At 40.0% G+C, this 23,485-nt stretch overlaps 1 protein-coding gene across 5 annotated transcripts in view; it reads left to right on the forward strand.

Annotated features, from left to right (window-relative positions):
- greb1l (GREB1 like retinoic acid receptor coactivator) overlaps nucleotides 1-23,485 on the forward strand; it is a 170,699-nt gene that overhangs the window by 93,805 nt on the left and 53,409 nt on the right. For all 5 annotated transcript variants that reach the window (XM_034183874.1, XM_034183873.1, XM_034183876.1 and 2 more), the window contains exons 3-5: nucleotides 18,473-18,632; nucleotides 21,349-21,519; nucleotides 23,105-23,281. In XM_034183874.1, coding sequence (XP_034039765.1) covers nucleotides 18,476-18,632; nucleotides 21,349-21,519; nucleotides 23,105-23,281 — 505 coding nt within the window. In that variant the 5' untranslated portion in view covers nucleotides 18,473-18,475. The remainder of the gene's footprint in view (nucleotides 1-18,472; nucleotides 18,633-21,348; nucleotides 21,520-23,104; nucleotides 23,282-23,485) is intronic.

The following is a 23,485-nucleotide window of genomic DNA, read 5'->3' on the forward strand; positions in this document are numbered from 1 at the left end:
AGCCGCAAGGTTTGCTGGTTAACCCACAGATAAAAACATCACATATTAAGTTCATGCACTATAATGCACCAGTATTTTTTATTTTTTTAATCCTGGAAACAAGTATGCAGTGTCTGCTTGATAAACAGAAGTTGGCGATAGTTTGAATAAGACTGGTACCGACATATCTACCTAAATTCAAGCAATTACATGCAGTGGTGGGCACAGTTCAGCTAATCTGATAACCGATAATTATCAAAGCTAATGTTTTTGCTAGCAGATTAGCTTTTCTGATGAGTTTTAAAACCGTCATCGGACCAATTATCTTCCGATAAATTTAGTTCCGATAGCTTTCAGTCCGATAGCATTTTGTTTGCTGGTAAAGTCAGCAAAGTTTGTAAACGTTTGTAAACCCTAAAATCAAAGATTTTAGTCCCTCTGTTGTGTGTTTGTGGCAGACTGTCTGCCTGTCGCTTGCTGATGACGTCATCATTAAGCGCAAAACGTGACTGGCCGGTTGACGCAGAGAGCATTGTTGGTAGTGTAGTTCAGGTTCACTTTGGATGTTACAGCGAGTGTTATTGTCTGCTCGACACAAAAATAAAACGGACTAATTGAGGCTCCGAATGTTTCTGTGAAAGAGATTGGGTGGTGGGAGAGGAGGAGGTGTTCCAGAAGAGCTGAGAGTGGATGAAGAACAACTGTTCCTCCCCTAATGTGCTTTGATGTTTTGTGCTCAGATCTTATCTCCACCATTGACGATAATCTGATTGGTGTAATTCATGTTACACCCAAACCACCATCATGATTAATTAAGAGATGAAATACAATCTATTTGGATCCTGTGCCTTTGCACTCTGAATATGCATTATGTAAATAGCAAAGTGGATTTGGAAGTCCACAAATGCATTTGTGCTACAGATCTTCAAGATAGGGCTCTGTGACTCTTAAACACATTCATTTACATACATTTAAAACATAAAGACCAACTATATGCAGCAAAATCGCATGTTTTATGGTCCATAATTGCCTAGCAACATCAGACTTTACACACACACGGACATCTCTAAAATTAGAAAGGTCTTGTCTCAGAGTGATGCTGAAAAACTAATTCATGCATTTATTTCCTCTAGGCTGGACTATTGTAATTCATTATTATCAGGTTGTCCTAAAAGTTCCCTGAAAAGCCTTCAGTTAATTCAAAATGCTGTAGCTAGAGTACTGACAGGGACTAGAAGGAGAGAGCATATCTCACCCATATTGGCCTCTCTTCATTGGCTTCCTGTTAATTCTAGAAGAGAATTTAAAATTATTCTTCTTACTTATAAGGTTTTGAATAATCAGGTCCCATCTTATCTTATTGACCTCATAGTACCTTATCACCCCAATAGAGCGCTTCGCTCTCAGACTGCAGGCTTACTTGTAGTTTCTAGGGTTTGTAAGAGTAGAATGGGAGGCAGAGCCTTCAGCTTTCAGGCTCCTCTCCTGTGGAACCAGCTCCCAATTCAGATCAGGGAGACAGACACCCTCTCTACTTTTAAGATTAGGCTTAAAACTTTCCTTTTTGCTAAAGCTTATAGTTAGGGCTGGATCAGGTGACCCTGAACCATCCCTTAGTTATGCTGCTATAGACTTAGACTGCTGGGGGGTTCCCATGATGCACTGTTTCTTTCTCTTTTTGCTCTGTAGCACCACTCTGCATTTAATCATTAGTGATTGATCTCTGCTCCCCTCCACAGCATGTCTTTTTCCTGGTTCTCTCCCTCAGCCCCAACCAGTCCCAGCAGAAGACTGCCCCTCCCTGAGCCTGGTTCTGCTGGAGGTTTCTTCCTGTTAAAATGGAGTTTTTCCTTCCCACTGTCGCCAAGTGCTTGCTCACAGGGGTTCATTTTGACCGTTGAGGTTTTTCCGTAATTATTGTATGGCTTTGCCTTACAATATAAAGCGCCTTGGGGCAACTGTTTGTTGTGATTTGGCGCTATATAAATAAAATTGATTTGATTTGATTTGATTTGAAGCCTTGCTGATGTAATGACATATTGTGTGACCTGCCGCAGATGTTATGTTGTCATTGTGGGTCTAATCAAGAATTGTCTGTAATCACAGCTGCAGGCTTAAAGTGATTTAACAAAATCACAAACTGGGAAGCAGCTCAACAGGGTGAACATTTTGTTATTTGTACATGCTCTCAAACCACATACCTGCCAACATTTGAATTTACCAGTGTGGGACACTCACGCATGGCCGCGAGCACTAAGGGCACAAAGCGTAACTAGGGGAGGCCGAGGTTCAGGTTACTTTATTGATACCCGTAGTAGGTAGATTTGTGCTGCAGTAACAGAGAGCATCCAACTTATTAAACATATAGGACAACACTGACATACACAAAGACCTGACACAGACATGGAAATGCTCACAGGCACACCACAGCCTGGCAACGAGACCACAGCCTGGCAACGAGACCACAGCCTGGCAACCAGACCACAGCCTGGCAACCAGACCACAGCCTGGCAACCAGACCACAGCCTGGCAAAACAAATTTCCCAGGGGGGTTAAAAATGACAGTTAAAATATGTATGTTCCTGCATTTTGGAGACTCTTTTTGTTTTTGTCTATTCCTAAATGAATGCAGGTATTGTCTTCATGCTAATGCTGTGTTTTTGTATTTGTGATTTTGTGCTTATATTTGATAAGTTGAGTTTCACCATTAAGATTTGAAATGGGCACAATAGGGCACCGCAGTCTCGTTTGAATCCTGTGTGATATCACCGGATTTGACCACTTACGGGGACCTCCACTCTGTTGTGTGACATATACACAGCATAAGTTCACACAGGAAAATGGTGTACTGTTCTGTTTTTGGCTGCAGTCACCAATGCAGTCGGGAAGAGGTTTTTTTTTTCGGTTCTCAGTGGAGAAGAGAAGATGAGGCAGATGGGAGAGGTCGTGTCGGTAAGTGTTAGCCTACACAGCTAACCAGAGTAGCTGCGTTCTCTCGCCTGCAAAACTGCCTGTTTGTGTTCCGGTGTCACAGGCCAAACGGTCCGCCCCTAAAAAAAAATCTGTCTACCTTTTGCATTTGCGCATCCATCGGTTTGAACCACAGCAGCAAGTCTGCGATGGAGTCTCTTCACCCAAAGCAATCAAATGGATTAATGGGATTACTAGCCATCAGATGATTATGATGAAGGTAAAACATCTTAAATCATTCTAAAGTCAGTTTTAAGCAGAAACGAGGCCGTGTTAAGCAGAAATGATGCTTTGAAATGTCCGACACGCAGTGAACGCATCAGCTAGCAGCTCGTTTAACCACAGCGCTCACATCGCTTCCGCCACCTTTTATGATGAAATAATGCTGAATTGATGTGGAAATGATTGTTGTACAAAAGCTTCAGATATCTGTCGCTGAGACAGATGATGACTGGAGTGCAGTTTGAAGCATGAATAAGGTGTTAATCCGTGAACCGCGTCATAAGGGGCGATTTTTAGGGGGACCATTCGGTCTGTGACACCGGGTCATAAACAAACTGCAACACATGTCCACTTTCGTCACTTTTTCGTTGTATTTTCACTTTGCTTGCGTGTAATTTGGCCAGAAACCCATTGAAAATGCTGTGGTTTTTTTTACCCCCAGAAGTAGAGAAATTGCGTCGTGCATCGTATTTCACCCATTTAGCGCGCGCCCTCAAACGAGACTGCGGTGCCCAATTAATTCAGTGTCAGATTTACTCTTCGACTTGTCAGTGACTAATCATTTTCATTAATCGTCCCAACCCTAGTTTTTTAGCCTGATTTAATCACAGTAAAGTTTAACAGTGAATGTATACAACCCCTGGCAATAATTATGGAATCACCGGCCTCAGAGGATGTTCATTCAGTTGTTTAATTTTGTAGAAAAAAAGCAGATCACAGACATGACACAAAACTAAAGTAATTTCAAATGGCAACTTTCTGGTTTTAAGAAACACTATAAGAAATCAGGAAAAATAATTGTGGCAGTCAGTAACGGTTACTTTTTTAGACCAAGCAGAGGGAAAAAAATATGGACTCACTCAATTCTGTGGAATAAATTATGGAATCACCCTGTAAATTTTCATCCCCAAAACTAACACCTGCATCAAATCAGATCTGCTCGTTAGTCTGCATCTAAAAAGGAGTGATCACACCTTGGAGAGATGTTGCACCAAGTGGACTGACATGAATCATGGCTCCAACACGAGAGATGTCAATTGAAACAAAGGAGAGGATTATCAAACTCTTAAGAGGGTAAATCATCACGCAATGTTGCAAAAGATGTTGGTTGTTCACAGTCAGCTGTGTCTAAACTCTCGACCAAATACAAACAACATGGGAAGGTTGTTAAAGGCAAACATACTGGTAGACCAAGGAAGACATCAAAGCGTCAAGACAGAAAACTTAAAGCAATATGTCTCAAAAATCGAAAATGCACAACAAAACAAATGAACGAATGGGAGGAAACTGGAGTCAACGTCTGTGACTGAACTGTAAGAAACCGCCTAAAGGAAATGGGATTTACATACAGAAAAGCTAAACGAAAGCCATCATTAACACCTAAACAGAAATAAACAAGGTTACAATAGGCTAAGGAAAAGCAATCGTGGACTGTGGATGACTGGATGAAAGTCATATTCAGTGTTGAATCTCGAATCTGCATTTGGCAAGGTGATGATGCTGGAACTTTTGTTTGGTGCCATTCATGATTCCATAATTTTTTCCTCAGAATTGAGTGATTCCATATTTTTTTCCCTCTGCTTGGTATAAAAAAGTAACCGTTACTGACTGCCACAATTATTTTTCCTGATTTCTTATAGTGTTTCTTAAAGCCAGAAAGTTGCCATTTGAAATGACTTTAGTTTTGTGTCATGTCTGTGATCTGCTTTTTTTCTACAAAATTAAACAACTGAATGAACATCATCCGAGGCCGGTGATTCCATAATTTTTGCCAGGGGTTGTGTTTTAAGTCGCTGTTTTCATGAATCTGCTTTGGGTTAATTACAGTCAGTTTATTCTAACTTGAAATGTTGTGTAACAGCTTTGCTCGGTGCACAGTGCACAGTTTTACTCTGTTAGACTATAGAGGAGCACATCTAATACATTTGAACCATCGAAATACTTTCAAACTCACCATTTGATGAAACTACTGTGAAACATGCTTATTCTCATTGTGAATTCACTCTGCGAGCCAAGCTTTGAATCAAAGCTTCGGATCAAAGCTTCAAACATTCCAAAGTGCTTCAGCTGCAATCTTTGCTTTGAAATATGCCATATCCGAAGTTGAAATCCCTTGTTATCAATCCATAACTCGGTATTGTAGTTTTAGTCCAAAGTCGCGTTCTTGTTTTCAATATAGCCGGCGAAACCTTTTGATTTAAAACATCGAAGCGTGCTTTGAGATTCCAAAGAGTGCTCACTGCTGATCTTTGCGACAACTTTTTCATCGAACAAATGCAAAAGCAAACCAATGAAATAAGACAAAGGTGTAAAGTTTAACCTGACTGAGACACAAAGGTTGTGGCCGTCATCCGCGAACGAACAGTTTTAAAACTCCGTCCTGCTGCGCTTTGACAGCGCTGCCTGCTGCAGCCAGCTGACTAATGCTACCGCACAGTGAGGAAAGTGGTGAAATTGATGTGTCACAGTCAGCTCAGCTCACCCATGTGGGACTAATGGGCATCCCGCACACACCAATCCGGGACGCAGGACAGGGGGGTGAAATTCCGGGACTGTCTCGGCCAGTCCGTGACGGTTGGCATATATGTAGCCAGTTTAGTTGGCTAGCTACACCCAACATATCACTACGTGCTCATTTTAAGCCAGCTACATGTTAACTAGCCAGGTTAGTTGACTATGGAGGAAGATAGACATTCAGGACATTGGTCATGTGACCTGCATTGCAACGTGGTCTCCATTTTTTAGTAAGTGAAAACACAGCGAACTTCTGTTGTTTTGTAGCACTTTGAGTGATATGCAATGTGAGCGCGATGGACGTCAAGTAGGAAATGAGCGCGACAGCAGTTTGTTTTCAGCGGCTCGCTAGTTACTATGCGTGTTGCTATGTGCGCGCACATCAGGGACCCGGATGGCTAACCATACCTACGCCATTTGGCATGACCAAATTGGCAGGCCTTTGCAAATAAACAACAGTAAAGACGACTACATATCAACAATAGTTGTGAGTGCGTGTACAGTTTGTTTTCAGCGTCGACCCAAAATGGCGACCGTAACTACGCAGAAGTGACGTAGGCCCGACTGTACCTATAGGGCCTAAAGCAATTAGCCACATTTTTCTCCTCAGCACAAAATAACAGTCACCTGTTTTTAATAACTTCATTCACATTTAATCAGTAAGATGGTCTCACTCGTAAAATAAAAGTAGCGTACCGCAAGTTTGACCAGTCAGTTATTCATCAACCTTCATCAAAGCATTTAAAGATATCAATCTTGACTCACCTTTCTGCTGATTAAAGTCGCTAACCGGGACTCTTGTTGCACACAAGCAATGGGAATCGTCCCTTTTCACACCAGACAGTTTTTATTCATTTCTCAATAACGTGCCTTTTTCGTGGGGCAGCCCACAACAGCTCTCAGGCGTGGACTGGACCATTAATATCTCCCGCTTCTCCATTTGTAAACAGAAGTTACGGTCCCTGATGTAAAGGAAAAATAATAATTATAATAATAATCCTTTGTGTGTTGTTGTGGGACTTGACTGATTACACATCATTCCTCCAAATGCTGCCGCTGTTACCGGTGTCATAGACTGAACGGTCCCCCCTAAAAATCAGTCCGTCCTGCCTTCACTACGCATGCGTCATTAACTGCAGTTCACGGATTATAACCTTGTTCCTGCTTAAAACTGCACATAAATTCAACATTATATCATTATAAAAGACAGAGGAAGCGATCAGAGCCCTGCGGTTACATGACAACAAACGCTGAGCCATTAATTATTATACAAAAACCAAATGCACAAACATGCTGAAATGCCAGCAGCTTAATTCCTTCATTGGTTCAAGATTCAAAGCAAAGCTCGGTTGATTATATGGAAGAAAGGAAACATTTGCAGTAAAACAAAGTTATTTAGCAACTAATCGATGACTAAATTAGTTGACAACTATTTTAACGATCAATTTTAATCGATTAACTCGATTAGTTGTTTCAGCTCTACTGCTGGAGCATGTTTGAAGCCCGGTTGCTGTAGAAAATCACTAACTCCTCGACCATGTGACCTATAGGCCTTCAGAATATTGAATAGTCACCAGGAGCGAGTGTCTACAATCTCTGATTGATCTTGTTGTATACTCGTATATTTACTCTGCTGTTAATTTTTGTTCTTTGTCTGCTTTCTTTTAAGCAGCTAAACATTGTTTCAAAATTCTGAAATCACTATACTGTGGCCAAAACACACACTCTAACATGTTAGCTTGTTACGTAAGTACTGCAGCAGCTGTAGAGGATCACAGCCCGTCCTGACAGCATAGTCTGAGTTTTTGCCAAAGTCTTCAGACGAGGCCTTCACTTGGCTGCTGGCATGTTGCAGACAGGCCACTGGTCTACTTCAGACAAATATAGTCAAGGACAAACACTGGAGCGATTTCAGCAGCTCATATGCCTGTAAAGTTGCTAAAATCCACTTTCTTTTCTCTGTTTTCTTCCATCCCACATAGCTGAACACTCCTCATTGCTGCTGTATTATTGAAAGGCAGATGTATTTAGTATTTATTTATTTGGACAAATTAAGGAGTGAGAGGATTTTAGGACATTTGTAGTGCAGTGATTTATACACGTTTATGTAGCTGCACCAATGATCCTTATTCTGTTTCCTCTTTGCATCCCTGTTCCTGAGTTTTTCTTTCTATTTGTCTCCTCTTTCTTTCTTTCCTTTGGGCTTTGAGTCCACATGCTTCGGTCCAGCTGCCACCTGCCACCGGAGAGCCACCAAAACTAAGGCCCATACAGCCGGCAGATGTCCCTGAGTGGACACTGGGGGACGCGGGTGTAGCAGAAAGAAGGAAAAAGAAAAGCCAAGAGGGAAAAAAAAGATATCGGTTTTGCCCTTTGAGATTGGAGTGGCATAGCATGTGTCCAAGCATCCATATGCTGAGTTCACATGTTTATTAGATACAAGTCTATATACTGAAAAATCACAAGTTCATTATTACAACCCCTGGCAAAACTTATGGAATCACCGGCCTCGGAGGATGTTCATTCAGTTGTTTAATTTTGAAGAAAAAAAGTAGATCACAGACATGACACAAAACTAAAGTCATTTCAAATGGCAACTTTCTGGTTTTAAGAAACACTATAAGAAATCAGGAAAAAAAAATTGTGGCAGTCAGTAACGGTTACTTTTTTAGACCAAGCAGAGGAAAAAATATGGAATCACTTAATTCTGAGGAATAAATTATGGAATCATGAAAAACAAAAGAACGCTGCAACACATCACTAGTATTTTGTTGCACCACCTCTGGCTTTTATAACAGCTTGCAGTCTCTGAGGCATGGACTTAATGAGTGACAAACAGTACTCTTCATCAATCTGGCTCCAACTTTCTCTGATTGCTGTTGCCAGATCAGCTTTGCAGGTTGGAGCCTTGTCATGGACCATTTTCTTCAACTTCCACCAAAGATTTCAATTGGATTAAGATCCAGACTATTTGCAGGCCATGACATTGACCCTATGTGTCTTTTTGCAAGGAATGTTTTCACAGTTTTTGCTCTATGGCAAGATGCATTATCATCTTGAAAAATGATTTCATCATCCCAAACATCCTTTCAATTGATGGGATAAGAAAAGTGTCCAAAATATCAACGTAAACTTGTGCATTTATTGATGATGTAATGACAGCCATCTCCCCAGTGCCTTTACCTGACATGCAGCCCCATATCATCAATGACTGTGGAAGTTTACATGTTCTCTTCAGGCAGTCATCTTTATAAATCTCATTGGAACGGCACCAAACAAAAGTTCCAGCATCATCACCTTGCCCAATGCAGATTTGAGATTCATCACTGAATATCACTTCCATCCAGTCATCCACAGTCCACGATTGCTTTTCCTTAGCCCATTGTAACCTTGTTTTTTCTGTTTAGGTGTTAATGATGGCTTTTGTTTAGCTTTTCTGTATGTAAATCCCATTTCCTTTAGGCGGTTTCTTACAGTTCGGTCACAGGCGTTGACTCCAGTTTCCTCCCATTCGTTCCTCATTTGTTTTGTTGTGCATTTTCGATTTTTGAGACATATTGCTTTAAGTTTTCTGTCTTGACGCTTTGATGTCTTCCTTGGTCTACCAGTATGTTTGCCTTTAACAACCTTCCCATGTTTGTATTTGGTCCAGAGTTTAGTCACATGACTGTGAACAACCAACATCTTTTGCAACATTGCGTGATGATTTACCTTCTTTTAAGAGTTTGATAATCCTCTCCTTTGTTTCAATTGACATCTCTCGTGTTGGAGCCATGATTCATGTCAGTCCACTTGGTGCAACAGCTCTCCAAGGTGTGATCACTCCTTTTAGATGCAGACTAACGAGCAGATCTGATTTGATGCAGGTGTTAGTTTTGGGGATGAAAATTTACAGGGTGATTCCATAATTTATTCCTCAGAATTGAGTGAGTCCATATTTTTTTTCCCTCTGCTTGGTATAAAAAAGTAACCGTTACTGACTGCCACAATTTTTTTCCTGATTTCTTATAGTGTTTCTTAAAGCCAGAAAGTTGCCAATTGAAATGACTTTAGTTTTGTGTCATGTCTGTGATCTGCTTTTTTTCTACAAAATTACACAACTGAATGAACATCCTCCGAGGCCGGTGATTCCATAATTATTGCCAGGGGTTGTAGCTGTCATAATTTATAATAACTATTTATATAGTTCTTTGCCCACAATCCATCTATTGATCTCTCGCTCCAGCTTACCCCCACTCGTGGTAAGTTGGAGCGAGATACTTCAACTTTTCCACTTGGGGCAATATCTCTCCCCTGACCCAGAGGGGACAATCCACCCTTTTCCCACAGAGGACCATGGTCTCAGATTTGGAGGTGTTGATTCTTATCCCAATTGCTTCACACTCTGCCTCAGCACACATGGGAGGTCTCCGCCAGATGAAGCCAACAGCACCACATCATCTGCAAAAAGCAGATATGCAACTCCAAGGACACCAAACTGGACACCCTTGAAAAAGATCATGAACTGGATTTGTGATAAGGGGCAGCCCTGGCAGAGTCCAACACCCACCAGAAACAGGTCCAGTGTAAATGTGGGCTCTTGTGTGTCAACAGCTGTGTTTTGCTGGTGAAAACTAACAGCAGTGCAGCAAGAAGTAAAACAGCCCTTGCTTTCTTACACATAACTTAACAAGTCTATGCCCTTTGCATGTTCCACCCGGTTTTGACGCTGATCTACAAAGTACCTCTGATGCAATGAATAAAAATGTCCCTTAGACTTCTGCTAAAATGCTGTACATTTTCTCTGATGAAAACATACACAGTACTTGTACCTTAGATAAGGTCCTAGTTCCTTTGTGTGGTACTAGTCACTATGGTAGTAAGTAGGGCCCTTTGTTCTATCATGCACAAAGCGTTGCACAACGCAACATGAGTGACATTGCTACTTTCTATTTTTATACATGTGGGCGCCCATTTACACTTGCAAACATCTGTGTGACTATGAGCTTGTTTGTCTAAAACTGAAGTGTGGTAAAGTGAAAATTAATAATGAATGTTCTTGTAGGAAGATGGCTGGACACTGCTGCAGAAGGGTACAGTCTATACATGTACCCAGTTTGTGAACTGTGACCACAGACTTGTTGTAGCTTCCTAAAGGATTTGTGTAAAGTCCTGCAGACTTCGATCAATAAATATACATAAATATACATCATAGCAATGGTCAGACCTGACCATTATGACCATAAAAAATGTTTTTTACATCTTGTCTCTAAAAAAGTACATTAAAAATCAAGTAGAAAAGTTAAAAACATTCAAGATATATTAGTGCAGCAGATAACAGAATATTTACAGAGGAATCCTTCAAATGGTGATACAAGCACCAAATTTGGCAAAGGTAGCCAGGACTATGATATTAAGCACTTTATACAATTTTAGTGAATATAGTACAGCAAATAACTGAAACAATACTTCACATGGTGATACAAGCACCAAATCCAGCACAAATTCTCCTTAGATATTACTCTTCTGAAAAAACTGACTGGCCACTTGGATTTTCAATAGGCGGCCACATAGGGGTCAGTTGAAGAATTGCATCAGGGTCAAAATATAAAAATGCTCCAGTCATATTGAAAATTATACCACATTATTTGCCTGATTGTAAATATTCCAAAAATGTATAGTTTGGACTATCTATGACTGAATTCTATAGAGTTATGGGGTAAAAACAACAAGAATGGTGACAAAGTTCAGTTTCCGTTTGTACAGGGATCAAAAGTTAGAGTTGCTCCAATTTTGTTCAGAGGTGATGCAAATTATTGCTTGAGTTAATAGGGTTTCAAAAAGTAATAGTTTGCACCATGTATCATGCTGAGTTATCACGCATATGTCACAAGTCATAGAATTCAAAGGACGTCAACATTATTTGACCTTTACGTTAGAGACCAAGCATTCAACACAGTCAAAGCTATTCCATTTATTAATCCAAGTAGCTCAATCAACAATTTGCACCATTTTTTACTCAAATTGGAGCAACTTTAACTTTTGACCCCTGTACAAACTGAAACTGACCTTTGTCAACATTCTTAAGGTTTTTACCCCATAACTCCATAACCTTCAGTCATAGATAGTCCAAACTATACCTTTTTGGAATCTTTATGATCAGACAAATAATGTGGTATAGTTTTCGATATGATTGGAGCATTTTTATATTTTAACCCCAGTGTAATTCTTCAATTGACCCCTACATGGCCGCCTATTAAAAATTCAAGTGGCCCATCGTTTTTTCAAAAGAGCAATGTCTAAGGAGATTTTGTGCTGGATTTGGTGCTTGTATCACCATGTGAAGTATTGTTTCAGTTATTTGCTGCACTATATTCAGTACAATTATAGAAAGTGCTTAATATCATAGTCCTCGTTAAGGCCGTAAGGCGTTAAATTTTGTAATATATAAATGTGGAAGCGCTCTCTTTGTAAGAGCAGCCTGTTGATGTCCCCTCCTCTTCTTGGGGGTTTTACATGCTCAATCCCAATGTATTTTAGAGAGGAGACAGGGTGCTGTGCTTCCTTAAAATGAGCAGCAACAGGATTTCTTAAGTCCTCGTTCCGAATACTGCATCTGTGCGCTGTTATTCGAGTTTTTAATGATGTTTTATCTACATAACCCAGTATGCAGGGGCATTTTAAGAGATATATAACATTATTTGTTGCACATGTAATTGTCCCTTTAATTTTGAATGTCTTTCCAGACATTGGGTGTGTGTAGGTCTTGCATTTGTAAGTAAAATTGCACTGCATGCAAGAGCCACAGCGGTAGTTGCCCAGTGGAGGATCCAGGAAACTAGTCTTTTTTTTATTGGAACCGATCTGAGTAGACAAGCATTTGTCTCAAGTTAGGCGGCCGTTTATAGACCACCTGCGGAGCTTCATTAAAAATGTTTTTCAATTGTGGAGCTGTATTCACAACGTGCCAGTGTTTCTTCAGGATTTATTCAACATCCTTACCCTGAGCTGAGTATTTCAGATAGCATCTAGGCACATTTGTCATCCTTCTGTATCCTCTTGTGTAATTGAGTCAAATCTGTCTCTTGCTCCTCTTATCCACTCTTCCCTGCAGCCACTCCTTTTGAAGCGCTACTCCAGTTCATCGACTTGTTTTACATAGTCAGTTTGTTTTGTCCAAATCCTCCTGACCTAGTTGAATTGACTAATTGGTAAACTTTTCTTCAGGTGAAGGGGATGAAAAGAGTCAGCATGCAAAAAGGAGCATTTATCAGTGTCTTTTCTATATAGCTCTATGATAAGTGTATTTTGCTCACATCTGATTGAAATGTCCAAGAAGCTTATCTGTGACTGACTATGGCTCAAAATAAACTTTAAGTGTTGATGAGTTCTATTAAGTAATTCATAGAAGTTCATAAGACTTTGAATTGAACTCTCATAAATCATGAAAACATCATTAACATATCTTTTCCAAAGTTTTATGTGGCTATAGAATGGATTACTCTGATTGAGCACAAAATCATTTTCAAACATGGCCACATACACTGAAAAAAAATGATACTTTGGATCAACTTTAAAAAATTGATGTAATTTGTTACAGCTATTTTTTTCTCACAATGTATATTTATGATTTTGTAAAGTGATTCCAGCAGATTTAAACTGAAAACCACAATTTTCCATTCGACCAATGTAAATAAGTACTTTGAATGAAGTGCGCTGATGTTTCACTTTTTTCAGTGTGTTGTAAAACTCAGTGAGTTAGTTGAACTCAAACCATTTGAGGAAACCATTTGCCTTAAACCATTTGAGTTTGCCAACTTAAAATAATTTTCAAAAATGTAATTGTTAAAGTTTTAGTAACTTAACAATTTATAGTTAATTAAACTTGTGTAAATTTAGTTTATCTTTTTCATTTTTTCAAATGTAATGTTGGAGTTTATGTTTTTCAATTTCAAAAAAGTGACAAATTTCTGCCTAAAAAATTTGCATTACATTTTGGATTAGATTTTTTGATACATTGTTTGGTTTACTTGTTGACACTCTAACCAGAAGGCTAAAACTCAGGGCTCTGGCCTTGTGACCAGAGAATTCTTTTGAGCTGTTAGGAGTGAGGGTTACTAACTACAACTGCACAGCGACACCTGCTGGCCTCCATTACATAAACTCAATTAAAATAAGTGAATGGAATGCACTGGAAATACATCACCAACACTTAAATGCCCCCAAAATTTAAATGCACTTAAAGGAACTGAGTTGTTATGACAACAATTCATTTTTGAGTTAGTTTAATTAATGGCAATGAGTGACTATAACTTTTTTCAAAGTTTGAGTTACATTAACTTAATTATTGTATTAAAATGGAGTGTTCCGTTTAACAGTGTATAATGAGCTGAAGTTTGGAGACATCTTGCTTCCCATGGCTGTGCCCTTACATTGTTTATATATGGTGGACACTTGCTCAAATATAAAAATATTTTTTGAAAGCACGGTTTCTGCCAATTCTCTTATACACTGAATGAAGGGAAGGGTTCCATAAGTTCTCTTATTCAAAAAGGCTGTAAGTGCTTGCAAGCCTTCTATGTGATCCACATTGGTGAACAAATCTGTATGTCCAGTGTGACAAGGTGAGTATCCTTGTTTAGACTGTTAACTGCTTTTAAATGTCAATAGAGTCTCTGACATAAGAGGGCAGGGTCACAACAATTGGTTTTATGAAAAAAATCTACAAAACATGAAATGTTTTCAGTCAGGGAGCCTGAAAGTTTGACCAGAGGAAGATCCAGTGGGATCAAAATGTTACACATTAAAGGAAGTAACAAAGGAGCAAGTGTGCAGGCTTTTTTATTGTTTCAAGTCCTGCAGACTGCCATCTGTTTGGTGTCACAGAGTTCATTTAGCAAGACTTCATGATCACACTGTTTATCAGTGGTTTGCACATAATTATGGATACAACATGCAATATCTTGAATGTAATGTTGGAGTTCTACCATAGCAAGACCTTTGATGCTGCCAGGGATTGTATTGTAATCACCAGTGGTCACAGGAAGAGGCATTTGAACTTAGACGGCATTATAAAAATGATCCAGAGTTGAGGTACATGGCTTGGTGGCAACTCAAGGCTGTATAGGAAGCTGAGAAAGGGGCCTATGATGGTATTCAGGACAGATGAGGAGGAATTTGTGAGAGGAATCCCTCAGCAGAATACCATCTGTGGTCTATAAACCTTTAGGCTACTTACAGAGGAATTGAAACACTGTATTCCCCTAAACCTACACCTTGCAAGAGACAGCATGGTCCTCTATGACTTTTATTGTCCTGTTAGGTTGACTACTGGGAGCAGATATATGAGACCCATACTCTTGCTGGGATGTTTGACATTTCCAATGATGCAATTCTTATGTCAGGTTCTCCAGCCAAGTGTGAGATTGCAAAAGTGGTGAAACAGCTGAGGGCAAGTAAAGTTTCAGGATCCTGTGGTATCGGGGTTGAACTTCTTCAGGCGAATTCAGATGCTGGTCCCAGTATTGCAAGCCATCATCATTAGTTCACTTTTGGAGAGAGGCATTTTCTAAACAGACTGGAAGATAGGACTTGTCCTTGATCATCTGCATGAGCTACAAGGGTATTACACTGCTCTCTGTACCAGATGAGGAACTAATAAGGATCATTCTCTGTAGAATTCAACACGAGCTGCTTGATGCTCAGGAACAAGAGCACTCTGATTTCATACCCAAGAAGACAACCATCCACACAAGTAAGCTTTCAGCCATGAAATGGTTGGCCAGAAATACCAAAATAGATTTCAATCCTCTCCAACAAAATACAGTTATCAACAGTATCAAAAGCTGCACTGACAGTACAGCATCACTGATGTGGAATCTGCATCTGTAGACAGCAATGAATCATTCACCACTTTAATGAGTGCAGTCTCTCAGGAATGATGTGTCCTAAACGCTTACTGCAAAGGCTCAAAAAGATCATTCTCAGATAAATAGGCATGAAGTTGCCTAGCAACCTCATTTTCCAACACTTTTGGACTGCATTTATATAGCACTTTTCCATCTGCATCAGACGCTCAAAGCACTTTACAGTAATGCCTCACATTCACCCCAATGTCAGGGTGCTGCCACGCAAGGCGCTCACTACACACTGGGAGCAACTACGGGATTAAGGACCTTGCCCAAGGGCCCTTAGTGATTTTCTGGTCAGGCTGGGATTTGAAGCCCAACATCTTAAGCACTAGACCATCACCTCCCCTTTTGCAACTGATTCCACATTAAAATAATCAGCAATACGATCTGCAGAGTCTTCCCTACCATAAAGTAACCCAAGAACCTTATCGCGGGAGTTACGTTCTAAAAATAACCCGCAGTAGGTGAAATTCGCGAAGTAGTCAGCATTATTTTTTTACAATTATTATAGCTGTTTTAAGGCTGTAAAACCCCTCACTACACACTTTATACACTTTTCTAAAAGAGGCATTAACATTTTCTCACTTTTCAAACCTTAGGAGAAAAATAAGTCCGGTATTATAGAATGAAACCAAAGATCAAAACCTGTTTTCAGGCCCAAACATTTGTTTGAGAAATAAAAATACAACGTTTTCTTAGAAATAATTATGATGTCTTTTAGAACTAATGAATTTAATTGTAACAATCAACCTACAAGGTTGGACACATAAGAAATTATTAATAGTGACTCACCAGTATTTCACAGTTCCTCTGACCGTGCCACTTCATCCTGGCGCCGCTCTGTTGTAGCGTCTTTTTCCACTGAGTGACACCTCAGTGCAGGTGTCTTCTTCCGAGTGAAGAACGTAGTTATGGGTAGTTGTTGGTGCTCTTTTTTCTTTTTTGGCAAGCTGACCGCATTCTGTACTGTACAGGAGACACGGCACAGAGGAGACTGATTGACAATGGTGTACAGTCCCTTAGCCAATCAGGACGCAGAACACAATGCGTGTGCTCTCCCTTAGCCAATCGCGGTGATGCCGACCAGTGCCGTGACTGGCCCACCTGATGAGAATGCAGAACACAATGCGCTGTAAAAAAAAAAAAAAAAAAAGCATGCAAAATTGCACTAAAAAAATCCGTGAAACTGCGAGGCCACGAAAGGTGAACCGCATTATAGCGAGGGACCACTGTATACCCAGGTAGGGTTAGGGTAATGTAGAGTAGACGCAGAGTCTCTGATTTGCCAATGAATCATAGGAAGGGATGGGTTCTGGCTCCTGTTCATTCTTTGCATGGAATGTTAGCTCAAGGAAGTCAACCAACTTTGGTGCCATCCTTGATGGTGAAAGGTTCAAGGACCTTGAATTTTTGGACAGTGCTGTGATCATTGTGGGATCAGTATATGTCCTGATTACAGTACCTGAAACCGAATGAGCAGTTGGAGTCTCTGGGTTTGTAATTATGGGGGAGGTGATGGTCTAGTGGTTAAGGTGTTGGGCTTGAGTCCAGAAGATCATGGGTTCAAATCCCTGCCTGACTGGAAAATCACTAAGGGCCCTTGGGCAAGGCCTTTAATCCCCTATTGCTCCCGGTGTGTAGTGAGCGCCTTGTATGGCAGCACCCTGACATCGGGGTGAATATGAGGCATTATTGTAAAGCGCTTTGAGTGTCTGATACAGATGGAAAAACGCTATATAAATGCAGTGCATTTACCATTTACCATTTATTTCTGGATCAAGATTCAGATCTAGTCTTTCAGTGACTTCCTGACTTCTGTGATCATCAGTGTGTCTGCATGTGATGAATGTGTCAAGCAGTGACATTAATGTTTTGGGAAGCCTGGCCTATGCTGACGAGAAATGTCTGTGAAGAGTTTATGGAGTCATGATGTCGTGAGACAGAGGTTTATGACCTTGATATCTTTGCTGGAGAAGGAAGGTCCAAGTGATTAGGGTCCTGGTGCTTCTACTCATACTGTAGGATTATGATATCTGGACTCCAAAATAGTGACCTTAGACAATGTCTGGCTGTCTGGAGAGTCCTTCAACATACCTGTCTTTGGACAAGACACTTTACAGTGTTACAGTCCACCCAGCTGCAACCTTGGCTGGGAGAGCAACCGTTTGTATTTTTTTTTTTTTTTTTTTTTTTTTGAAATGGCATAGATAAATTATAATGTGTGAAATACCAACTGTTCCAATACTTTTGGATGGCACTGTATTAGCAGAAATGATTCAGAGCTTTTTTTTTTTTTTTTTTTTAACCATTTTGGCTCAGAGTGTGAATTTCAAACATCAAATGTTCCTTCTTACTCTATTGATTCTGAACATTCAAACTATCAACTATGGATAATTTATTAAATTTGGTGTTTTGATTACTAGTATTTCATTTATCTGTACTCATAAATTAAACACTCCTTTTCATTGTCTTGCTGAGAAATTCGAGAAAAATACCCCCTTTTTTTTCCATTTTCACAGACCTGTGAAATTCCTGCAAAAAAACCCACCCCTTTCTCTGTGAAAATTTGAATGCAGATGTGCAGCCGCGGTGGCAGCCATTGGCAGGACCCAGGATGGAAAGCCGTGTTAAGAGGCTGAAAGCTGTTTCTTGCCTGGGCTTGTTTTTATGCTGTACTGTCTGTGACAGGGGCAACATAGAGCGAAAAAAGCATGAAAACAGTTCAGGCAAGATTGCACCAGTGTGTAGCATTGCTGTAGCGTACATCATCCTTCAAGTGTATTGCTAATTTTCCTTCTGTAGACCATTCCCGCATACTAATCACTGGATTGAAGTGCACATTAGAAACAGTTTTGTGTAGCTTTGCTCACGCTGCCCATATTCCTTTGCTTCCACAGAAAATGGGGAATGCATATGCTGGACAGCTGAAGTCTGCCCGATTTGAAGAGGCTCTCCATAACTCTATTGAGGCGTCACTGCGCTCGAGCAGTGGTGATCCACAGCCTATCTTCACACAGCTCTATCTTGAGCCAGAGTCACATCCTGGTAACATGGAAGGTATGACTGTTGGCCTTTTTGCACAACTGTCACAAGGTATAGTGTTAACACAGGGTAGAAATCCACTGTGGGCTGGTGCTTTTCCAACTTTGGGTTTTTTCATGAGTTGTTTACCATTGATTTGTCTCTATCTCCATTGATATGTCTGTATTAAACTTACAGTGTGTAGATTCAGGGTATTTATTAGTAGAAATGGAATATAACTTTCATAACCATTTGTCTGCATTAAGGAATTGATGTTTTCATAGGCTTAGAATGAGTCTCATGGACCCCCTCATGTTGCACCGCTATGTTGATACAGTAGCCCAGATGGAAAAAACAAGAGCCATCAATGGTTGCTCCCCTTTACACTGTCCACTGGTTACTGGTGTAGGCTAACAAGTTTAAGAACCCTCACTTTTGTGAAATGGAAGGTCTCTACCATCATTCTCTAAGGCCCAAATCGATGTGTCTGTTATTAGTTACTTAGTTAGTGTAGCGGCTGCACTCTGCGTTGTGTTGTTATGACTCCGCCCATTCGCTCCCCTCGGGACGCGAACTCACGATCTCCGGCATGGGAGTCGGACTCTCTAACCAGAAGGCTAAAACCCAGGGCTCTGCCCTTGTGACCAGAGAATCCTTTTGAGCCATTGGGAGTAATGTTTACTAACTACATCTGCACAGCGACACCTGCTGGCCTCCGTTACATTAGCGTGGCCAGCGAAAAACTCAAAAAACATATAGTTATAATGTCCTTTTCAGGCAGCAAGACTTTTTATGGAAGATTTTTCTAAGCAAAATTGTAACTCTGTTTAAGTCCATTATAAATCCCATTTCTCACAATACACTCAGTCAGCTCATGCTAACGCTAGCCTGTTATCATTGTGTTTGTTATGCCAGCAAGTATTCATTCTAGCGTTAGCCTGTTAGAGAGTTTTGATGCTAATGGTAGCCCGTTATTGTTGCGTTATGTGATGCTAGCAAGTTCATGCTAATGTTAACATGTATGTATTTATGTTAGCATGTAGGTATGTAAGTATGTATTTTTTTAAGCACATTATAAATCCTGTTGCTCACAAGACAGGCACTTGTCACATGCTAACGTTAGGTACAATGTTGATATCGCACCTCTAAGCTAGCACCAAGCCAGTTATACAACATTGTAACTTTCAGTTAAAATAAGGAAACAGTACTGCAACACAGTGACAATGTCTACTAGTTATGAACTGCAACTGGATTAAATGTATATGATTTACAAGGACTGTAGGATATGTTTCTCAGTATTTTACCAAAAATTGCTCTAAGGAAAGGCTTATGATTTACTAGATTAAAGCCAAATTTATTGACTATGATCATAACAAAGTGCATTTTACTTATTAACTCAGGAAAGACTTCTGATTTACTAGATTAAAGCCAAATTTATTTGGCTATGATCATAACAAAGTGCATTTTATTTATTAACTCAGGAAAGATTTAGGATTTACTAGATTAAAGCCAAATTTCAAAGTGCATTTTATTTAATAACTCATATGTCACAAATACAACTAAAGAAACCTACTAAAATAGTTAGCTAATGATATTTGGGAGAATTTATATACTTAATTAATTAATTAAGTCATTCATTCCTTTATTTTCTGCTGCTTATCTGGGTCTGGGTCACAGTGGCAGTAGACCAAGCAGCTCAGCCATTCATTAATTCAGTAAATTGACTAAAATATAGATTTTAAATGTTATTTTGGGTAATTTCAGATAGATTCAAGTTGATTTATCCATTATAAAAAAGCTTTTCAACCTACCATCCCTGGTTCTCAAGACCAGGCACCTAAGTGGCTCTACTCTACTCTTTTCTACTCTTCTATTTACACTTCCTTTTTAAATGTTTAGATATACCTTAGTATACTAGCATAGTTCCACCTTAGAATTGGAGTATAATATATAAGATATACCTACTGAATTTTCATGGATGTGCTAGTCATATGTACTGCTTGTCACAAGAAAAGGCAAAGAAGCATCAGTCCCCATCGCCACAGAAGCATTAGTGCTTGATATATAACAAATCCTCACCAGCGACGGCATAATATAATCAGCATCCTCACCACCAGATGACACTAAATCCTACATACTGTGGCTTTCAGCTTAACTCACTGTTTCTAATGGCGTCAATCTACCCAACTTACTCGTCTAGTTTAGTAGTGAGGGACTGATCGTACTGTGTAAAATCTTTGTTTACTGTTAAAAATCGGTCATCACTGCAAGAAGCCAAACTGATTTGATGTTTTTCAAGGTTTTAAATGGTACAATGTGGGTAAATTCAAAATTATTTGACTGATTAGCTGAAATCAACACAAAATACCTGTTTGGCCGTCATTTACATATAAGATAAGATAGCTTCACTGTCATTGTACAAGTACAGTGAAATTGATTGCAGTCTCTTCCTCTGGTGCTTATACAGTACACATACACAGTAAATGAAGAGTATATATATAAATAAAGAATGAAATGGTTGCATTAGAACTATTTCCCCTGAGTTGGCATCTCTAATTTAACCTTACACATGACTAATGATTTGTTTTTTGTCATCCATCTGTACTTTTTTTTATCATAGCATCAATATGCATACACAAGTGTTGACAGATTATCAATATTGTGTTATTGACTGAAAGCTGTGGGATATTGTATTTTGCTTAAACATCACCCTAATCTATCTCAAGTCAAAGTAATAGGATGTGTCTCTCAGACATTAAGCCAAAACCCGACGTCCGTGGAGGGGAGCCGGCAGGCCGGGAGCTGCTGAACAGCAACTCCTCCAAAGACCTGGAGGACTTGGAGGAGGATGAGGATTCAGACACCGGCAGCCCTCTTCCCTATCTGCAGGCTCCTGCCCCTGATGGCTGCTGCACTCTGGATGGTAACCGCCATACTCAGAAATCTTGATCAGGGCTTAAAAGCTGTTCTCCATATGAATGAGATCACTATAACTTATGAACCCACAATCAGAATGGAATTTTCACAGTTTTCCATACAAATTGTCTACGAGACCCATTGAAGGCATTATTAAGTTCATCCTAGTGACATTCTGAAAGATCAAGCCAATGGTGGAAAACAGGATGGTTGCCATGGATATTTCCAAAGATATCTATACTTCTTCATCTTGTGATGGTAAACAACTGACATTTATTACGTCCGCCAAGGACACAATAAAATCATCAGCGTTTATTTATTTGTCTGTTTGTTAGCAGTATTACATCAAAACTACTGCACCAATTTTGACCAAATTTTCACCACAGATAGATATTAGGGCATGGAAGACTTCACTGAATTTTGGAAGGGATCTGGATCAAGATTTCACTTTATATAGGCTTTGAAGGATTAGGTCAAAACTGCTTCACAGCTTCTCACCAAATTTGCACTACAGATCGATATCAGAATCAGAACTGAAATGTACATCTGTACTTCAATCACCTGTTTTTGCACAGCCACATTTCATTACATTATATTTATTTAACAGTGATTATAGTTTTGCCTATTTGACTCTTTTCTTTTCTTATTTATGCACCAATAACACCAGATCAATTTCCCTGTATGTGCGAACTTACTTGGCAATAAATTAAATTCGATATTAAGCCATGGAAGACTCCAAATACGGATTGGCGGACGTCAGAATTCTCAGATTGCTCTTGTTAGCATTTTAGCAGCTCTTGGTCGCTGGATGACGTTAGGTCCAGTTAATCCACAGTTACTGAGGCAATAAGGTGGTAATAATTTTTAATGCCGACAGCAAAGCAAAAATGTTATAAGAACCATCGTTCAGCCCCCAAAAATATGATTTCATAAACACCTGAATCGAGGTTACCTTGCTAGCTGAGCTTGTCGGTAATTCTTAAGATGGGGATGCGATCAGGCTTAATTTGTCCTGCCCAGGTCTTGGACAGCGTCACCCCATACCCCACCACTTCACACATACTATATTGGTTGGCCCTGTGGAAAGACACACACACACTTTATAAGTGCCTCTATATAAAAGATACACATATCTATGCATGTTATTCAGGATACTTTGCATGATTTTCACATTTACGTACTTCAGTTATCACAATTTGTAGTTGTGAATCTCGCGCCGTCTCGCAGTCCGTGACTCATGCGTCAAGGTCAGTTTCAGCAGAGCTGTGGTTCAGGGCACAATGTAAACAAACTTTGTGAAGTATAGACAACATCGGGGTGCGGCAGAAGTCCATCACAGGTACTACACCTCCTCTAGATAACCCTCTCAACTTAGGAGAACGTGTCATCATCATAATCGCCCGTGAACTCGTTGGATCAATGCCATCTGCATCCTTGCTAGCCATTGTTTACTTGTCCTGTGAGACCCCGGAACTCTGCTGGTGCCGTGGTGCATTCTGGGAAGCACAGGAAGCTGCCAGGGGGAATATGGGAAACGTTAAAGTACTGAATTGTTTCTTCCCCTGACCTAAAAATGACTATCTCCTTCTTAGGGTTCTGTCAGGCCGGCAAAGACCTTCGGCTGGTCTCCATAGCAACAGAGCCCATAGAAGTCCCAGCAGGCTTCGAGCTGGTCGGTGCAAAGTCCCCCAGCGTCCCCGAGCACATCCTGGTGTGTGTGGTGGACCGCCGTTTTCTGCCTGATGAGAATGGGAAAAATGCACTTTTAGGTCAGTGTGCTCCTGGTGTTAGCAACAAGGACGGACATGGATATCTTTCTAAAATTAATTAAAATTACTGTTGAAATGGATACACAATGTTGTCTCTGTTAGGAAAGAGCTTCATCTTGTTTTATTGGATATTTAAGCGGCGTCACATTTAGTGAATGTGTGGCTTTTGTTGGTCATAAAAGAACACGGTGTCTTTGTAAGTCG

The sequence above is a fragment of the Thalassophryne amazonica genome, chromosome 12, assembly GCF_902500255.1.
Source record: "Thalassophryne amazonica chromosome 12, fThaAma1.1, whole genome shotgun sequence".
Lineage (NCBI taxonomy): Eukaryota > Metazoa > Chordata > Actinopteri > Batrachoidiformes > Batrachoididae > Thalassophryne > Thalassophryne amazonica.